Below are 20,789 nucleotides of genomic sequence, written 5' to 3' on the forward strand. Positions count from 1 at the left end.
CAATTTCAATTGGGATGCTAATGAATTAATGGATTTCCAGAGCTGTGCTAATTAATTAGTTAGCTAATTGAATTTCTAATTAATTAGCAACATTTACTAATTGAAAATGGTAATTGAATTTTAATTACCTTAGTGCTAATTGAGAAGTAATTCTAATTAATTAGTATGAATCGGAAAGGTAATTATCTAATTAAAATTTAATTAGATTTAGGATTAACTAATTAGCCAATTGGATTTTCAATTAATCTTTTACGCCAATTTGTTGTAAAAAAATCGAGGAATTAACTCATGATTCATCTATTTGAATAAGAAAAAGCCTTATTATATCAATGAGGAAGCCTTAGTGCTACTCTAAATTTTTCAGCTCCTCAAATATGAGAGAATACTAGTACTAGTAGAATATTTCGTAGTTCGCAACTGCCCCATTTCGAAATTTCGACTGTTTTACCTACTCGAATTAAAAGCAGTGCGCATGTATTTACTACTCAGGAGTCCATTATAGGAACTATGGCAAGAAAATGAAAAAATGAGACAAATTTTAACATGACGGAAGGCTCGAGGCTTGTCTCATTTTTCGAGAATAATTCTTGGCTTCCGTACCCGTTTATCAATGGCATTGAAAGATTAAACTTTGCATTACCAAAGTACTAAATCCATGGGCACTTTTAAACTTTTATGTTTACTTATGGTTTCTTTTTTACCTTAATTAGAAAATAGTAATTCTAATTAATTAGTTTGATAAATAAATGTCTAATTTCTAATTGAATTGAATTAGTTTCTATGTCTAATTGCTAATTGGCTATTTAATTAGTTCATAAATATTTCCCTAATTGCTAATTGGCTAATTAATTAGTTCAAAAATATTTCCCTAATTGCTAATTGGCTAATTAATTAGTTCAAAAATATTTCCCTAATTGCTAATTCTAATTCAATTAGTTGTCAGCTAATTAGCACAGCTCTGTGGATTTCGTGAGGGATCAAATTGAGAGCAGGGAAATGGCAGCAATTCTCGGTGGAAAAAATCATAAAACCAATTATAAATTTGAGGAACAATTTAAACCTCGCAACAATTTCAATTCAAATTCTAATAGTAGAGATAGGGATAGGCATAGGCACACGGCAAGGGCCTTTGGAACCAAGGTCAACAAAACAAATCAAAATAAAGGGTTCTGCATTTTTTGCAAAAGCGAAGATCATAGGTCCCTAGATTGCGAAATTCATACCCTAGCGAGTAAGATACAAATTTTAGAGGAGGCTAACCGATGCTTCAATTGTTTCCGCGTCGGACACTCTGCTAGATATTGTTATTTTAGGTATAATAGGTGTAAGGGGTGTTCCAAAAAACACAATTACGCAATTTGCGAGAACAACAACTCGCACAAGAAAATAAGTAATTCAGACAACACTGAGGCTAAGACAATTCAGATCAATTCAGCGGCAGCAAAAATGAATTCAGGAGAAAAGACCGTTCTGTTACAAACAGCTGTAGGAATTATGAAAAACCCCTCCCAGCCCCAAAGAATAGAAAAGGTTAGATGCTTTATGGATGGGGGAGTGAAGCCACTTTCATAAGAGAAGGGGTTATCTAGAAGTTTGAGACTTCCAATTGTAGGAGAACAAAATTTAGAGATATACAGCTGTGGAAATGAAAAACCCCAGGAAAAGAGGGCAAAATTAGTAAAATTGAGATTAGAAAACCGTAACAACCCCATGGAATTTTCAGAGATAATTGCCATAGAATTACCATTCATATGTCACGAGTCGGTAGCCAGTCCTAATACTTTGCAGGAAATTGAAAGTCAAATGACAATTAAGGGATTACAATTAGCCGAAGACTTAGAATGCGCCCAAAATTCAGAATGCGATTTGCTAATTGGGGCGGAGTGTTATTGGGATAGGTATCAAACAATTAACAATTCAACTAGCCACAGAGCAATTTGAGAGACTTTCACCCTTACTTATGGCTCAGAAAACCAAGCTAGGCTGGACAATTCAAGAGTCGAGTAAAACTCTATTTAAACCTGCCAGAATTAGCACAATTAATCAAAAACCAATTAAAACAATGTTAGTAAAATTAGGCCAAAAACAAGTTAACCAGACGTTAGAAGCGTTTTGGAATCTGGAAAACATTGGGATTCAAGGAAAGGAGCAGTTAGACAATTCAGATGACGCAGTTATGAGCAATTTTATAGAGGAAATTAAATTTAACGAGGGTAGATATAGTGTTAAGCTACCTTGGATTGTAAGTAAAGAAACATTGCCAGATAACAAAGCCGTAGCCCATAAGAGAATGCAAGGTTTAGTGAAGAAATTTGATTCAAACGCGAAATTTTATGAGGGTTATAAAGGTGTAATCAGTGAGCAATTAGCTAGTGGAATAATTGAGGAGGTTCCTAAAGAACAATTAGATATCAATTTGCCAGGAACTTATTATATTCCCCACCAAGGCGTTATTAGAGAGAATGTACAGACAACAAAATGAAGAGTTGTTTTTGATGCTAGTTCCCACGCGCAAAATGCACCCTCACTAAACGATTGTCCTGCGCAAGGTCCAAATTTGTATCCAGACCTTTTGTTACTTTTGTTGAGATTTAGAAAAATAAAATAGCAGTGTTGGCCGACATAGAAAAGGCCTTTCATCAGATTCAATTAGATAAATCAGAGAGAGATTCGACTAGATTTTTATGGGTCGTCGGGAAGGATGGGACAATTATTAATTCAGAATTTAGAACAATGAGAATGACCAGAGTCACATTTGGGGTAAAAAGTAGTCCTTTTCAGTTAGCGGCCACGCTAAAATACCATCTCCAACAATGTAGGGAAATTGACAATAGAGTGAAGGACAAGCTTGACGACTTTGTAACAGGTGCAGATGGGTTTAGGGAAGCCTACGAAATTTCTATAGGAGCGGCAAAAACTGTTATTTTAGCTGGTATGAAATTTAGAAAATGGGACTGAAATTCTCAAGAATTGATTCAATTGTGGAACGAATGTGAAGATGAAAATCTATTCGAAAAGGGGATTTCCCAAAAGGAAACCAAAATTCTAGGAACTTAGTGGGACCCTACTGCAGATACCGTTAGCATAGATCTTAGCACTATAATCTCAACTAGCGAGGAGGCCAAGAATACAAAGCGACACATCTTAAATCTAATATCGCAGGTGTTCGACCCCATGGGCCTACTTGCCCCCTTTGTTGTAAGAGGAAAAATGCTCTTTCAGAGTTTGTGGTTGCAAAAGGACAAGATAGGTTGGGATTCCGAAACCCCCGCTGATATTACGAAAGAATTTCAAACATGGTGTTCAGAGCTCCCAACTCTAGCCACACTCAATTTAGCTAGAAATTATTTCGCGGAAGCAAATGGGGAAATCAAGAACCTAGAATTTCGCTGTTTCTGTGACGCAAGCTTAAAGGCATTCTCAGCCGTAGTTTACGTTAGGTATCAAACAATTAACAATTCAATTAGCACAGCTTTAGTCGCAGCAAAAACTAGAATTGCACCAATTAAAGGACAGGGAAGTCAGGAACAAACCATCCCCAGACTAGAACTAATGGCATGTTTGATTGGCTCAAGGTTAACCAATTACATTAAAGAAACATTTGAGGACAAATTAAACAAAATTTATTACTGGACAGACTCGACCGTGGCATTGGGTTGGAATACTAGTGTAGCTAAGAGTTGGAAACCTTTTGTTTCCAATCGCGTGGAAGAAATTCAGAAATTAACAAATAAAATTCAATGGGGTCACTGCCCGGATTAGAGAACCCCGCAGATTGCCCAACCAGAGGTATGAAAGCAAAAAATTTAATTGAAAGCAACCTTTGGTGGAAGGGCCCAAATTGGTTAGGGAAATCTGAAAGTTTCTGGCCCAAAATCATACCGGAAACCAATTTAGACTCGGTAGCTCATGAAAAACGCAAGCTTACCCTAGGGGTTAGTATTAAACCCAAATTAGGAATTCAAAACTTAATTGATTTAAACAGACACAATTCAATCAGCAAAATTTTTCGCATAACAGCGTATGTGTTTAGATTCTTAGCAAAGGAAAAAAACAAAACTAAAGGCCCTATCACTGCAGATGAAATGTCACACGCCGAATTAACTTGGATTAAACACGTGCAACGAGAAGAGTATGGGGAAGAGTTAATGGCCCTTCAAAATGGGGAAAAATTTAACGCTCTTCGAAAATTTTATCCTTGAACCCAATTCTGCACGAAGGCTTGATCTGCGTAGGGGGGAGAATAGGAAATTCCAATTTTAGTTTCCAGAAAAACATCCCATTATTATGGATAACAGTCACAAATTTACGAAATTAGTTATGTTAAGAAGTCACGAGCAAGTTTTACATAACGGAATTAACGATACAATTACACAAAATAGGGAGCGGTACTGGGTACCTGCTAGTAGACAGTTAGCTAAGAAAGTTATCAATGAATGCGTAAAATGCAAAAGAACCATCGCTAAACAAGCTGACAGGCCCACAGCACCCTTGCCTGCCGACAGAATCTCAGAAGCACCACCCTTTTCAATAATGGGTATAGATTTTGCAGGACCTCTTTTTATCAAAAATGGGAAGGGAAACGAAAAAGTTTATATTTGTTTAGCAACTTGCGCGGTCACTAGGGCAATCCATCTAGAATTGGTTCCATCGCTCAGTACTGACGAATTCATCATGGCTCTAAGGAGAATTGTTTCGAGGAGGGGATTGCCTACCACAATTTACACAGACAACGCGTTGACATTCAAAAAGGCTAATAGCGAGATAAACAAAATTTTTCAAAATTTAAAAGAAAATCAATTGAGGGAATATTTTGGGAATCAGGGGATAGTTTGGAAATTTATTGTTGAGCGCGCCGCATGGTATGGCGGTTGGTGGGAGCGGCTTGTGCGCTCCACCAAAACAGCCTTAAGAAAGACCTTGGGACACGCAACTGTAAGCTACACTGAATTAGAATCGACTCTTTTAGAAGTCGAAGCTTTGATTAATAGTAGACCAATTTCTTACGTGTACAACAACATTAATGAACCTAAACCTCTATCGCTGGCTGATTTTCTTATTGGGCAAAGATTAAATTGTTTACCACCACTAAAATTAAAAAATGAAAATGTACCAAAATGTCGCGCTCAATTAACTAAACGGCTAAGGTACCGCGAAGAACTTTTAAACCAAACATGGAAAAGATGGCGACAAAATTATGTACTAGAATTACGGTCCGCTCATCACGTGAAATTCGGTAAAAATGACATTCAATTCAAAATTGGCGACGTGGTACTCATTCAAGAAGATAAATTACCAAGACATATGTGGAAGATTGGACTTGTTAATGAAGTGATTTACGGTCGCGACGGGAAAAACAGAATGTGCGTGATAAAACCCCAAACGGTAATATGATCCGTAGATCAGTCCAACATTTATACAATTTAGAATTAAATTAATTAAATTAACAATTAACGATTGCCTATCCTAATAATACCTATGGTATTAGGGAGAGTGTTGAATAATACACAAAAGCGTCTCGAAAATTCTAAAATCTAAAAATTAAAATTAAGCCTAAAATTAAAATTAAGCCTAAAATTAAAATTAAGCCTAAAATTCTAAATTTAAAATTAAAATCACCTTTAAATTTCTAGTAAAAATTAAAATTAAAAATCTCAATTTATTTAAAAATAGGCCTTAAAAAAAGAGCATGCTAGTAAAAAATAAATCTAAAATTAAGAAAAACCCCAAGAACTCAAAACAAGATCCTACAAAAGTATTTTTCACCGAACTTTTCAATTGTGAAGAATGGAAAATTTAAACTGTGAAGAAAAACATGTTATTGTAAAGAAGCACGCTTCTAGAAATTTTGTCAACAACAGAGAGAGGCAGGCTCGCAAATATCCAAGAAAGCTCGTAGCTGATTGGTAGTTCACTATCAGCCATGGTCGCAATACCCCAAAAAGCCCGTAGATGATTGGTCAAAGCTTTCAAAAATCGAGCGTGCTCCTCTCTCAAAAACTTATAAAAGGGTCTCCCTTTCAATTTGAAAACCACAATTTTACAATTTTTACAATTTCGACAATTTCTACAATTTTTACAATTCCCGTTCAATTGATACGATTTTTATGCGGTCCTCAATTTCCAATTTTCGGACGAGGTAAGATTCAATTATTGTCAAAGTCTTTACCAATTTAGTTAAATTCTGTTACTTTATGAAATAAAGTTAGTTTTTTTTATTAAGTTTAAACTAAAAGAGCGCATCAATTATTTCGAATTATCGACTAGTAAAAACCAAATTATCGCGCTTCAATTCAAGCAATTTTAAATTCAATTAAGGACGTACGTTTCAATTCGACTCAGTATTCTGTTTCAGTCCGGAATGCTGATATCAACGTAACGCGCCTAGCTCTCCCGCAATTAAAATTACACTACGGTCAATTATTACGCGGTGCAATTACAACACATCGTGTTATTAACTTCTGGTACTCGCGTACCGGATACCGATAGTTTTCATAGGGAGGCTAGACGTTTCTCGTAACCCTAGCTGATCGCCGCGTATATCCTAAAACCAAACGATGATAATGGAGTAGAAGCCAATGATCCAGATTGGTGTCTATGTGAAATAGACGGAAGAACAGAAGATGGTGGTGATTAGAAGCCAGTAAGAACAGACTGGTATCCGTGTGGGATGGACAAAGACCATAAGATGGTGGTGATTAGAGGCCAGTAAGAACAGACTGGTATCCGTGTGGGATGGACAAAGACCAGAAGATGGTGGTGTGAGAAGTCAAGTAGAGGAGCTATTTCCGTGACTGTGAAAGTAGTTCGGAAATGGCGAACACGTTTGCTCCGATACGCAAACTGCGAACGCGGTCACGTGGGTGTAACAACGGACAGACAGACAGACAGACACGAACGTTACAGAACCTCTCCTGGACTACGTCACTTCTGAGGAAGCAACGAAATTTTGAACAGAATTATTTTCGCCAAAGTGGCATCTTACTGAAAAAGGAGATGAAGTTATAAATAAGTCACGAAAAAAGAAGTCGAATATTCTTCTTGTAACGGTGCAACACTACTTGTTACCTCTCCGAGTGACGTATGTCACGGAGAGGTTCTAATTTCGACGTGTCTGTCTGTCTGTCTGTGTGTGTGTCTGTCTGTTGTTATTGACTTACACCCCAGGGGACCGCGTTCGCAGTTTTCAAATCGGAGCAAACGTTTTCCCAAATTCCGGACCGCATTTACAGTTCCCGGAAATTTGGAAAATTGTATTCCACTTACCATAGCTATTATCCATTACCTGTCTAACACCACCATCCTCTGGCCATTTGTCCATCTCATATTGACACCAGTCTTTACCCACTGGCTTCTATAGTCCACCATCATTTTGGCTCTTTTTCCATGCCACATGGACACCAGTCTGTACACACTGGCTTCTACACACCACCATTTTCTGGTCTTTGTCCATCCCACATGGACACCAGTCTGTACACACTGGTTTCTACACACCACCATCTTCTGGTCAATGTTTTTGTCCATCCCACATGGACACCAGTCTGCACACCTGGCTTCTACTCCATCATCATCCTTAAGGTTAAGACATACGCGGCGATCGGCCAGGGTTACGAGAAACGTCCGGCCTCCCTAAGGTGCAGCTTCCACCAAAGGTTCACGCAATTGCGCTGTTCTTATCCATAGCTGCGATTCGAAACCCTTATATACTACCTATTTTAGTAAGGCGAAGCAACCGGCGTATGCTTCATTTCAAACGCCAATATTAGTCAAGTCTCTCAAGAATGTTTAATTGTTCTTTTTTAAAACGATGTAACGTTCAATAAGGCGAATAACTAACGAAGAAAATATTAAATATTAATTATATTTATTTTAATATTTAAGATAATCTTGTTTCTCAATTCAAAATTAATACGGAAAGAGTTAAAAAGCAGTCTATGTTATTGTCTGTGTGTGTCCTTCCGTTATTACACTAGTGCCGCAGTGCGCTGCGTTAGAAGTTCGTTTTGTTTTGATGTGTAAAGAAATCCTACAGAACCATAATATTCCCTTTATCCTTAATATAAAGTGAATATGATGAAATATTTTTCGTAATTATGATGCATTTAGTGCTTTTGTAGCTTTAAAGCTCTGTTTCATTTTGATATTCCAAAGATTTTTTTTAATATTATTATTTGAAATGGCTGTTTATATATTACTTAAGCTATACTACATCTGTATATAGAATAATCCTTGGTTTAGTAATTTCATGAAGAAAGCTAAGATCTAGACTCCGGCGGGTATATCTAGTATTACTTGCAATAAGCTTAGTGAAATATAGAGTAAATAATTGAGGCCTGAGGTGAAGTAAACTTTGCGTTTTGATTTTCGTGTCTGAAATGAAGAGACATCAACGGTTCAGAGTGAGCCGAAAGTTAAATACACTCTTAAATAATCAGGTTAAGATTTTATAATAGAAGAAAAGATCATGGTGGCAATTAGATTAGTAGGGCTAAGCTACAGAGTTTTTATTCTCTTTATGGTGCGCATTGACTATCAGTGAGTCTAGCTACAATTTAGCTTTGGTATTATTTAACGTTAACACTCATGTTGGCAGGCTAAGAATATTGTTGAGGTGAGACGAGACGATAGTGTTTACACTGGTAACCAGTTGTGAATGTAGCTATCAGAATATAGGATAAACAGCTGAAGCGTAGACTTCATTTCCTGTTCTTTTTGCCATTGACTGATTTCCATGTGTCCAAGATTTATCCTTATTGGATGTAAAATGTCGTCTGCTTTACTGTATATTCGCTATGCTTGGAATGTTGGAATACTGCTTCAATATTTCGTAAATGTTTACTTCAAAAAAGAGAAATAATTCCATATCTAGGTAAATAACTTCGTAGTAGTAGACCTCTTGACTCGGAGAGGTAATAATTTGGTTTTCCCAACTTGTTTTATATATAAAACACGTACCTTTTCTTTCCGAGAAAATATCTCAATTTCAGCTGTATATTTTGCCACATTTAAACGCGGTTTTATTTCCAAACCTTACGAGGAACGATATTTTTACCTCTCCGAGTGACGATGACGTCACGAAGAGGTATTGCACTGGACGTGCATGTGTGTCTGTCACACCCCACGTGACCGCGTTCGCAGTTTGCGTATCGGAGCAAACGTGTTCCCAATTTCCGGACTGCATTGACAGTTCATGGAAATTTGGAAAATTGTGTTTGTCTCCGCTGGCTATTCTACTTGAGTTCCCACACCACCAGTTTTGGTCTTCGTCCACTCCACATGGACACTAGTCTGTACTTGCTGGCTTCCAAGCACCACCATCTTCTGTTCTTCGTCAATTTCACCTTGACACCAGCTTCTATGCACCACCATCTCCTGTTCTTCGTCAATTCCACATTGACACCAGCTTCTATGGGACCGTCCATAAACTACGTCACACTCTTATGGGGGGAGGGGGTTTCTAAATTTGTGACGGTCCGTGACAAGGGGAAGGGTGGGGTTCTTCTATGCGTGACGTCACATTTAGCATTGATTTTGTTACGAAGTCAGTACGAGGCCGATTGGCTCTCTTATGTTATAGAAGAGGGAAAGACAACATTACATAGTCCACCGTTACAATAATTTACCAAAATTGTTATTCCATCATCGCTTAAATAGTAGAAACTTTAACCAATTTTCTACTATTTACACCTTTTTATAGCCAATTTAAATAGCGCATTTAAAATAAACAGCTTAAACTCTCTTATGTGTCTGTTTATTCGCCCCTATTATTTTTGAGGATGAATCAAATCCCCCTGCCGATTGAAATGGTTTTAGTTTCTTTGGCAAATTTTCTAAATCTCAAGCTCGATTAGTCTGTTTTCGGTGACAGTGTCGAAACCTAAAAAGTGTGCCCCTTTAACTAAGCTTTATGGAACATTTTTGAAGCTTATAAAAAGCACATCCAGACATTATAATTCTAAAGGTCAATCAGAGGGAAAAAGCTTAAAACGGAAGAGAACTTTGAATTTTCAGCCGAGCAAAATATTTCTGCGAGAGCGGCATATCACTTGAGAAATTAATCAAATTAAATTTGTAAATTAAGACAAATCATAGTGCAGAGGGGGGGTTAAAGAAATGTGACGTGGTTTTTAGGGGAGGGGTCTGAGAAAAGTGTGACGAAGCGTGATTTGGGGGGACGGGGGGGTCAGAAAATGCTTTTTTTCGCGTGACGTAGTTTATGGACGGTCCCTATGCACCACCATCTTCAGGTCTTTGTCCATTCCACATGGACGCCAGTCAGAACATTCTGGCTTCTTTTCCTCCTTCATCGTTTGGTTTCAAGATATACGCGGCGATCGGCTAGGGTTACGAAAAACGTCTAGCCTCCCAATGGCATGGCTTCCACCATCGGTTCACGCGAATGCGTTTTTATCTATTATTATGATGGCAAAGAATCGTATATATACCCCAAAATTTGAAGAAAGCGGGCAAGAGGGGTACCTTTCACTTTAAATGTTAATATTAGCAAATTTTCGAAAGATAATAGGAACAACTTTATTTTAAACGATTTAACTATTTTTAAAGTTATTTACTGGCGATTAAAATAATTAATATAATTTATATTTAATTAATTATTTAAGACAAACTTAATTCTATGTAATGGCACAAGTGAGAGTTTATATAGAACGAGTAATGAAGATTGCATCCGAATCGAAACACTACACGCATATCGAAGTTAATATAAAGCGAATAGGATGATAAGATCTCTTACAAAACGATAACATTTCCTTTTTGCAGAATATTAAACGGAAATATTTTAAATATTTTTCGGCATTACGATTCTTTTAGTAGTTGTGTAGCTATAAAGCTCTGTTTCATCTCAATATTCCAAGAACATCTTTTGATATTAACATTTCAAATTTGGTGTTTACTTTTTAATTCAGCTTTACTACATTTATATATAGTGTAAACGCAACTTTTAATTTCACTACATAATTTGGATTATAATACTTCGTCTCACTGTCAGTGTTGAAGCGATTAGGTCTATGTAACAAGATACCCTAGATTTAAACCAGAATTGACATTGTTTCGTGTCCTCTTACAAGAGGTGTTAACGGTTCAGAGTGAGCCGAAAGTTAAATACACACTTAAGTGATAGATATTAGGTCCTGATTAGAATTATGAGAATACACAGGGAAATGTTAAACGATTAAACCTTTACAAATGGCCTTCGCGATATCCCGCCAAATTGAGCTACGTATTTCCGGTTTCCTCATTGGCTGGTGGACCCATGGACGAAGTATTACTGAAGAACCAATGGCAGCCCATTACTGCCCCCATTACTAAGCGACTAAACAACCAATGTAAAGCTTTTAGCCCCAAAATGGAGGGGGTTATGAAAATGCGGAGTCAAATCCCGGAAAACGCTAGCGCCATCTAGACAAAATAAGACGTTAGCTGCTTCCCTCGTTAGAACGTTGATTCCCCCACTATCCGGTTTGCTACTATCTGCCGCTAGAAGGCGAATCAACAAGTAATTTTCAACTTTCTCCATTTGCCATCCGTCCTTCAGTATTAGTTCGTCCATGGTGGACCTGAGTTTGGAAAGTAAATTCGTCTCGACTCGGAGAGGTTTATTTTGGTTTCCCAACTTGTTTTCTATCAGTGCGAAATTGCTGCCTGAGATCTCCCTACATTTTCTGTTACAGATAGAAAATAAGTGTAATCTGGCTTAGAATGGCATTATAAACGCTTTTGAAAATGACAACCTTAAATCTCAACTCCCCTAACACGAGAAAGGGAATCTTGAATAACTTGGTTGTAACTTATCACGTGACTAGAGGCATAAGTTTTCCCGAAAAATCTCGCACTGGGAACTGGACTCACACGATAACTAGATTAGGAAACAGGATGGCTTGAGCCAGCCAAAATTAAAATTTTGCGTGGCTACACGGCTGGCAACTTTTTCGGACGAACCTTGAATGTTAATTTCATTAGTCCATAATAGTCTAACAATTATTTGTCAATTTTCCATCAACTTTAGTTCAAAAAAAATTACATTTTCCTCAAGTTACATCAGTAAATAGTAACTAAACAAACCCAAATTTCAGTTCTCTAATTTACAGCAGTTTAAAGAGTAACAAAAGTTTAAAGGGACAGTGAAGATGCCATCGGCTGGCGGTTAAATATTATTCGAAATACGTCACTGGCACCACGTGACAATATGATAGAAAGACGTGCACATAGAGTGGGACTGGACACCTAGTCCTTTTTTTTGCGAGATTCCAGCGCCAATTACTGGAAGCGGTGGTTTTCTAAATAAAACGAACGAACTTAGTTTCTTTGAACCACGCCTCTCCTCGGTTACGTGCCTCTGACGTAATTCAAATCATTATTACCCACTCGCCGATGCCAACTTTACATTCCCTTTAAAGTGCGCGCCCTGATTCCTATGCCAGCGTTTCAGAGTTGCGTAGGTCTAATGTGACGGCACACAAGCGAGTTGTGGGAGAGAGAAATATTACGAAACGAGCGTGAGCACCCTTGCCTGTCTTGCACCACCGCACGCGTAAACACAAAGATCCCGTATATGGGACTTACGAGGTTACCGCCCCTTTTTGGAGAGTTGGTCTGTCAAGGCTATGGAGCGCGTTCGACGACAGGGAATCATGGGAATGTCGGCCACTAGCTAAGGGCCGCCGACAGGTTATGGCAGCGCCCACAGAAATACCTCTCGTAAATTTTGCACGCCATCTATGATGGACGTGCAAAATTAAAAATAAAGGTCCGTTAGCTATAGTTATATATTGAGTTATTTGATGGAACCAAATTAACCTCATTCGAGACAATTCTTGCAGTTTAGGTATTTTTACGACTCCCTGTTTTATGGGACTGCTATTTAATGGCGATGTGGTTTTAAAACAGAGCAAGGTTGGTAATATTCGTGGCTTCTTAAACACGTTTAGAAATAGAGATCAAACGAGCGTGAGAAAATGGGCGAAAACCGGAGGAGAATGAATATGCATTTCATAGGATGTAATACTATTGCAGTGTTAACATCCAGTGCGGCTTAACATGATTACACTATCAAGCCCTTGGATACACTAATAATAATGAAAGGTGTCGCACTTTCGCGCGCTTAACATAGGGCAGTGGATGTTACCGAACAATAAAGAACATTCCCAAGAATGTCTTTCGTATAAGGGCTGTTTTCTGTGAAGCTGTGGAATACACTGAAAATATAATGCGCTGTACTCGAAAACCTGGCGTGGCGACGTTTAATCAGAGGGAGATAATAGAAAAAGGATGACACTCTGTATCCTCATAATATTTTAGTTATGTAACATGATTTTTCCCTGGCTCACCCTTTTTGTTTGCTCCCCCGATCATCAAACTAATTCGGATGGGCTTCGCACCGCGTGGTGAATTCTATAACTGTTTGGTACTAAACCCTTAGCAATCAGCTTACAAAAGCGTGGGAAATAAGGCGGTGGCACAAATAAAATGACCAGTTTTAAAATTAAATCAGAGGGAGATTAGTGGTCCTCGGGACCACTAAGAAAATTCAAGGGTAACCAGAGTTCAGACGTTAAGTCAAATATTTTAATTATCCACTTCTTTAGTTTAGCAGTCGACGTGATTTGGTCAATGGTCATGGACCAGTTTATTTATTTCAGGCCTAATGTCCAGTCTAAAAAAATCCTTATTTCCCACCCTGGCTCACAAACATCGTCTTGACGTGGGATAAAAATCTTCAAACACACCTCGGCAAATAGTTAAGCGCTAATAAAGTAATTATGAGGGAACTAGTTGTCGCGTATGTGATTCGGTTTAACCATGCTCGATATTTTCTGATATTGGGAAGAGTGAAGTTAAAATTTCCCTGCTTTGTGGTACACTTCTCTCGAAGATAATTATTATATACTTATGGTTTTATTCATAGTTCCATATAAGGCTGCTTTCGTTAGTAATGTCTTATGTAACTCATTTAACATGTTAGGGTATCAACTTGAGTGGTGGTCAGAAGCAAAGGGTCAACCTGGCAAGAGCAATTTATCGCGATGACGATGTTTATCTCTTAGATGACCCGTTGGGGGCGGTTGACCCACACGTGGCCAAACATCTCTTCAACGAAGTCATCGGACCAAAGGGATTACTCGGGAAGAAAGTAAATAATGCTAACTCATTAGTATTTTCCATGAAAGCGCTTAAGGTCTATTAATCTTAATTTCGTTTCGTTAAAATCCCGATAGTAGTTAAATATGGAAATTAACCAGTGTCTTTACCGTGAAATATATTTCAGCTGATATCTCGTATATACATATTTATTTAAGCTGCATATATTTTGATTTATATCCATTCAACTTCAATGACAGCTGCTCGAAAAGTTGCGTTAGCTAGTGACTTTCCACATATATATGTTTTATATATGTGGAAAGTCACTAGCTAACGCAACTAAATTATTATGACGCCCATGCTTTTGAGAGCTACTTCTGTTCGGTAGTTTCTATCTCGCACGACAAATAGCTTTTCTATCTCTTATAGACGAGAGTTTTGGTGACGCACAACTTGACTTTCTTACGAGAAGTGGACGAGATCATTTTCATGGACAAAGGACGAATTACCGAGAGGGGAACTTATGACGAAATTACGAGTCGTCAGGGGATGGCTAGAGATTATTTTGTAAAACACTTGAGCGACGAGAAGAAAAAACCGTCGTGAGTAAACTTTTAGCCATATCAACATTTACTTGCAGTACGTAGATGAAAAGCGAAAAAAACTTTAAATCATAGAAATTAACGATGTACTGTTGAAAGGGACATGTAGCGTGTAGTTTTTGTAGAGATAATACTTATATGAATTTTTTGAATTGATTTTTTCGAGTAGAACACTGCAAGTTTATAGAAATTTTTAATACAATTTTTGTAGTACGTTAACTCACAAAGCTGAGAGACTTCATCTAGCATCCCAAGGAAAAGTCTCAGATGAAGATGAGGCAAAACTCATGACTTTAGAGCATCTCAAAGAAGGAAATGTATGTGCTCTTTAATATACGAGCCTATAGCTTGGTCTTTTCGTGGCTTCTAGAGAACTAAAACTCTGAACTCAAGTTTTTCCTCGTGATAATAATATTGCGCATTTGCAGATATCCGTTTCACAATACAAACAATATTTCAAAGCCTGTGGTATAACATGGTGTGCGATCTTCGAAATAACAACCATCAGTGGTATACTCTTTAACTTCGCGTCAGTATACTGGCTGTCTCTGTGGTGCGCTGATGCCAAGGAAGATTTTAAAGCAAACCCAGACTTAAAGGCAACCCGTATAGCTGTCTTAGTCGTTCTTGGTCTAAGCCAAGCCATTGTGGTATTTAGCTCTGTAATCATAAACGTCTTTCGTTGTCTACGAGCGGCAAACTGTCTACATGAGAAAATGCTCGACAGCGTAATTCGCTCTCCTATGTCCTTCTTTGACGCGACCCCCGTGGGAAGGATACTCAATCGTTTCTCTCAAGATATCGACGCCCTCGACCAGCAATTACCCTCAATGTTAAGGCTAACCAATAGAGGATTGATATATTTAGTTATTTTCCCATTAGGAATTGCAATGTATTTACCATTATTCATAATTCCCTGCATGGTTGTTTTCGTTGGATACTTTTCACTTCAGGTAAGAACTCGATTTTAGAGCTCGGCATTTTCTATCCATTATCAACAAATCAGTGGATAGCCGATTATTTATAAATAAAGTTGTGGATATTATACGATTTAACACGTAAGTTCTGTGAATAATTTTCGAGAAAAAATAAAGATAAAATGATGTGGATAATGGATAGGTAATGCCGAGCTCTACTCGATTTCAGTCTCTTGTCATGCAGCGTTCACACTATCCAACTTTAGTCAGCTGACATAGCCGACCCGGCAAGTCGGGTCTACAAGTCAGGTAGTGTGAACACCGCATCCGACACAACTTTTGTTAGATTATGGACAGGAATTTTGTCGGCCAGACGCTGCTGGCCCATTGGGTCGAATCCCATTAGACCGAATGTACCATTGAACCAGGGTTGGCAAAAATCCGCATTTTTCTTGAAAATGCCACTGGTATGGTTTTTTGCTGGTTTAAACCGGATTTTATTGGATTTATCTGGATTTTTTTAAACTACTCTCTAGTGCTTAATTTTAGCACTTTTTTTTACATTTAGTGCGCTAGTTGACTTCTGCTAGGCCGTCTAACTGAGAATCATTTTTATTGTACATAAAAATTGATAAAACTATAGACATTTCCCTTAGAGATGAGTAGGGCCCCTGATTTAATCGGGATTTTTCAATCCAACCCGACCCATATCGTTTTGGGTGAGAAAATTACTTAAAGTGTTTTGCTGGTCGGGTCGGGTAGGGTTATCATATCATCTACCCGGGTAGACATTTTTATTATCTTCACTAGGGCAGGGTTGGGCCGGGTAGGCTTTTTTGTGATCTTCAATAGGGCAGGGTCGAGCCCGGATAGGCTTTTTGTGATCTTCAATAGGGCAGCTAGGGTCGGGCCCGGTTAGGCTTTTTGTGATCTTCAATAGGGCAGCTAGGGTCGGGCCCGGTTAGGCTTTTTGTGATCTTCAATAGGGCAGCTAGGGTCGGGCCCGGTTAGGCTTTTTGTGATCTTCAATAGGGCAGGGTCTGATAAAGATTTTTCTAAATGCGCGGTCCGACCCAACAATATAGCGTTGCGAAAAATTCAACTCAGTCTCACGAGTTTCGGGTGGGTCAGTGGGAGGAGGGCGCGTCAAACTAACCCACAACATATGGGAATCGACCATTTCGATGAAATAAAGAGGTAAAGACATGTGGGTCAAACGTTTACTTTCATCTCACTTTATGGTGCCTGCGCTGTACTCTATTATTATATTTTTTGAAAAATCCACTGGATTTTTCATCGTGGCTTAAACCGGTTTAATCCAGGTGGATAAAACCGGACTGGATACCAGCGTGCCAACCCTGCATTGAACCGAATCCCATTTTACCGAATATAGCCAAAATGTGCGGGTTTATTATCTTAAAATTTTCATTGCTATTAAACGTACACTTTTCTATATCCCAAGTTTAAAAGGATGCCTCTATTGTAACCGAGCCGAATCAAAGCCAACCTGAAATGACCCGTAAAACAATCAATGTTTTGGAAAAGGCATATATTTATTGTTCAAATAATTTAGTAAATGCAGAGTTAAATGTTCCAGAATCTTTATAAAAATAATTTGTTGGAAAAGGCCCGCTTTAATTATGCAAGGATCTCAATGAAAATAAATTTTTTCGGAATCTATTTGTATTATTGCATCCACTGTGCTTTGCACGTGAAAACGACGGGAAGGCAATTTGAGTTGGACTGGGCGTTGAAGCAATCAAGATTAATACTTCTATAATAGATGGTTAGGGCCTTGTTAGTTCAAACGTGGTAACTAATATACGCGCAACACCACAAGACTTAAATGGAGCGCCTGCTTTTCAGTATACGTTTTAAAATACTAGTTTCTAAACTGTTTTAATTCATATTAAGACTGAAGTGACAGATATTAATCAAAACTGTCTTTGTACACAAAGACGCGAAAAAGTAAGAGATAAGTGTAGAAAATTAATTGTTTGAAGTAACAGATATTCAAATTTTCATTTTTGAAGACGTGATTATAAAACATCAATTATTTGAAAAAATTTCTTATCTTAGTTTTTTTCACAAAAAGTTCAGAGAAACTACCTTGATACTACTGTTTATTTTCGAGAAACATTTGCTTCGAGGAAGTTCAAATACTCGGATATCTGAAAAATAGAGCTAGTATTTATTTTTATATTTCAAAATTGAAAATATTGCGAACCGAAAATTACATTCGCCCTTTGACTGTGATGTAGTTATTAGAGTCAAAAGGATCTGTAGCTTTGAGAGATATACAACACGTCAATTTTTGAAACCTCGAAATCTTTAAAATAAACGAACACGTTTTGTTAAGTTTTCATGCTTGTTTTATTTTGTCTGCTATCAACAATTTTCTGCCCATTTTATTCTCCTTATAGGCCCGAATACTCAAACTAACTCTAAATTTTAAAAAGAAAATAAAATGCATACGTTTTCTATTTTTAAAATGATGCACATGTTTAAGGATAAAATATTTTACTTAAGGAATTTTGGTGAAAAAAACTAAGATAAGAAATTTTTTCAAATAATTGATGTTTTATAATCACGTCTTCAAAAATGAAAATTTGAATATCTGTACTTCAAACAATTAATTTTCTACACTTATCTCTTACTTTTTCGCGTCTTTGTGTACAAAGACAGTTTTAATTAATCGATCCAAGGACTGTCGCACGGTATTCCGATACTCTTCCACTGGGCCACGGCGGGATTTAAAATCATAATTCAGATAAAATCGGTCGATTGGGAATTCGGTCGAATGGGATTCGATCCAATGGGAGGACACCGGCCAGACATCCGACTTGAGTCAGTCAGAATAAAGTTGGATTGTTCATTAGCCAACAAAAAACGCGAGAGTATCCTCGTGATCAAAGACATCATTAAAGTTTTACACTCGCTTTCGGTTGTGGTCTGCTTGAGTAGGGGGAATAGGCTTAAGGTTTTAATGTTAAACATTAAAATATTTAATTTTTGGTGTTTTGATTCCCACCAACACTTCCACTTTCTTTTATAGAAATCCATTTCATGAAATTTCTAATGTACGCAATCGAGAATAAAGCTGAATAACAAATAAACCCCGAGAGGGCCGAGAGTAGATTCATTGGGCATTAGCAAATTACTTTTCAGTCGAAACTATCCCATAGATCAATTCAGTTGTTTATTATGTACCGGATAGGAAACTAATATCGGCTTGTCAAGATTGCTAATGTGAACGGTTGACATGACTCGAGGCTGACCTGATTAGTCTGTTAGACCATGGGCTATGGTTATACTAGTCTGAAAAACTAGTCAGCTGGCTAAAGTTGGATAGTGTGAACGCTTCTTAATAACTAATTATTCAGTAATAATCTCAATTTTTAATCGTCGTAATTAAACGGGGAATACGTATCGAGTGAGGGATGGTCGCTTATTGAAAAATAGAAAATATACCAATGAACATTCAAAATAGTCAAGATTACAATAGCCACTGCATAAAATTAACAGACATTTTATTTGATATATTTAAAAAAAATTACTAAGCACTTGGTGGTTGGTGCCATGAATGTACTAACTGAGACTTCTACACTAAGCAATTTTCCCACTAAATTAAAAAACTAGAAATCTTTGAAAATGAAATATTTTGGCACTAATATTTTTCTTGCAAAATGTTTTAGAAGGCATATAAAACTTACCCTTGTCGGGCTTCTGGTGTGAAATACTTTGTAATCTTCCATTTAAACTGATCTTTAATATCTTTTGCAGCGTTTCTTGATGTCGAGCAATCGTCAATTCAAACGGATAACAAGCTTGAGAAATTCCTTCTTGTTTTCGTACGTTCAAGGATCAGTTAGTGGTAGCACTGTCATCAGGGTATGTGACGCCGGAGATAACTTCGAAGGACACTTCCTGAAACTGATCGACGAATGCACTGCCGCTAATTATATGATGAACATGGCACAAAGGTATCTCATTCACAAAATTTTGGTAATTGCGTCGTAAAAACCTGGTTGGTGACGGAAAGAGACGGCAAGGGGTCGGGTAAAAGACGGCAAGGGGTCGGGTAAAAGACGGCAAGGGGTCGGGTGAAAGACAGCAAGGGGTCTGGTGAAAGACGGCAAGGGGTGGGGTGAAAGACGGCAAGGGGTCGGGTAAAAGACGGCATGGGGTCGGGTGAAAGACGGCAAGGGGTCGGGTGAAAGACGGCAAGGGGTCGGGTGAAAGACGGCAAGGGGTCGGGTAAAAGACGGCAAGGGGTCGGCTGAAAGACAGGAAAGGGTCTGGTGAAAGACGGCAAGGGTTGGGGTGAAAGACGGCAAGGGGTCGGGTAAAAGACGGCATGGGGTCGGGTGAAAGCCGGCAAGGGGTCGGGTGAAAGCCGGCAAGGGGTCGGGTGAAAGACGGCAAGGGGTCGGGTAAAAGAAGGCAAGAGGTCGGGTGAAAGACGGCAAGGGGTCGGGTAAAAGACGGCAAGGAGTCAGGTAAAAGACGGCAAAGGGTCGGGTGAAAGACGGCAAAAAAAGCCGGTTTTATCTAATGAACTTTCACGTTCCCTGGCACTACGCAGTATTGCGGGGCAAGTAGGACATTTCGACTCGAAAAAGTGTGGTGAGCCGACACTGCTGGCCAAAGCACGCCCAACAGCAACTGGGCCGTAGCCTTTGTGCTAGTAGGGACCTGGTTTCAATTGCGCCTTTTTCGATTTGGAGCGTCAGCTTTCTCATCATACATACTATATCTTTACAATTGAGTTGAAAAGCGCTGTGATGCAACACAAAGCGTGCATTGCAAGTCGTTACTCGTTTATCCAAGCCCATAAAATGCAATTTCATTCCAGATGGCTGTCCGTACGCTACAATATCTTGGGAAATTTCTTGATGTTTTGCACCGCGATTTTCATAGTTATGAGCAAAGGTACTCTGTCAGCTGATTTTGTTGGATTGATCTTGGCTAATGTCGATCGGGTAAGCAATACCTTTGAAATTTAAAAATTCAAAATATATTTTTTCGCTTATCTCTTGATACCGAAGGTTATAACAAAATGGACTTAAAGTTACTGAATTAAGATAGGGGTTTGAATGGGAGGCGAAGAGATAAAAAATAGGTATCAAGGCATGTTATCGCACCAAAAGTACGATTTTCCGTTTCTTAACTTTAT

The 20,789-nt window shown here is 38.2% G+C and overlaps 1 protein-coding gene across 1 annotated transcript in view; it reads left to right on the forward strand.

Annotated features, from left to right (window-relative positions):
* The window catches only part of LOC149587221 (ATP-binding cassette sub-family C member 2-like), a 47,635-nt gene that overhangs the window by 24,565 nt on the left and 2,281 nt on the right, over positions 1-20,789 (forward strand). The window contains exons 4-9 of the mRNA XM_089863525.1: positions 13,979-14,146; positions 14,524-14,696; positions 14,908-15,013; positions 15,125-15,649; positions 19,397-19,596; positions 20,469-20,595. Of these exons, the coding sequence (XP_089719651.1) occupies positions 13,979-14,146; positions 14,524-14,696; positions 14,908-15,013; positions 15,125-15,649; positions 19,397-19,596; positions 20,469-20,595 (1,299 nt within the window). The remainder of the gene's footprint in view (positions 1-13,978; positions 14,147-14,523; positions 14,697-14,907; positions 15,014-15,124; positions 15,650-19,396; positions 19,597-20,468; positions 20,596-20,789) is intronic.

Source organism: Phalangium opilio, unplaced genomic scaffold, assembly GCF_054372755.1.
Source record: "Phalangium opilio isolate 3A_F unplaced genomic scaffold, DU_Popi_V2 ptg001170l_1, whole genome shotgun sequence".
Classification (NCBI taxonomy): Eukaryota; Metazoa; Arthropoda; class Arachnida; order Opiliones; family Phalangiidae; genus Phalangium; species Phalangium opilio.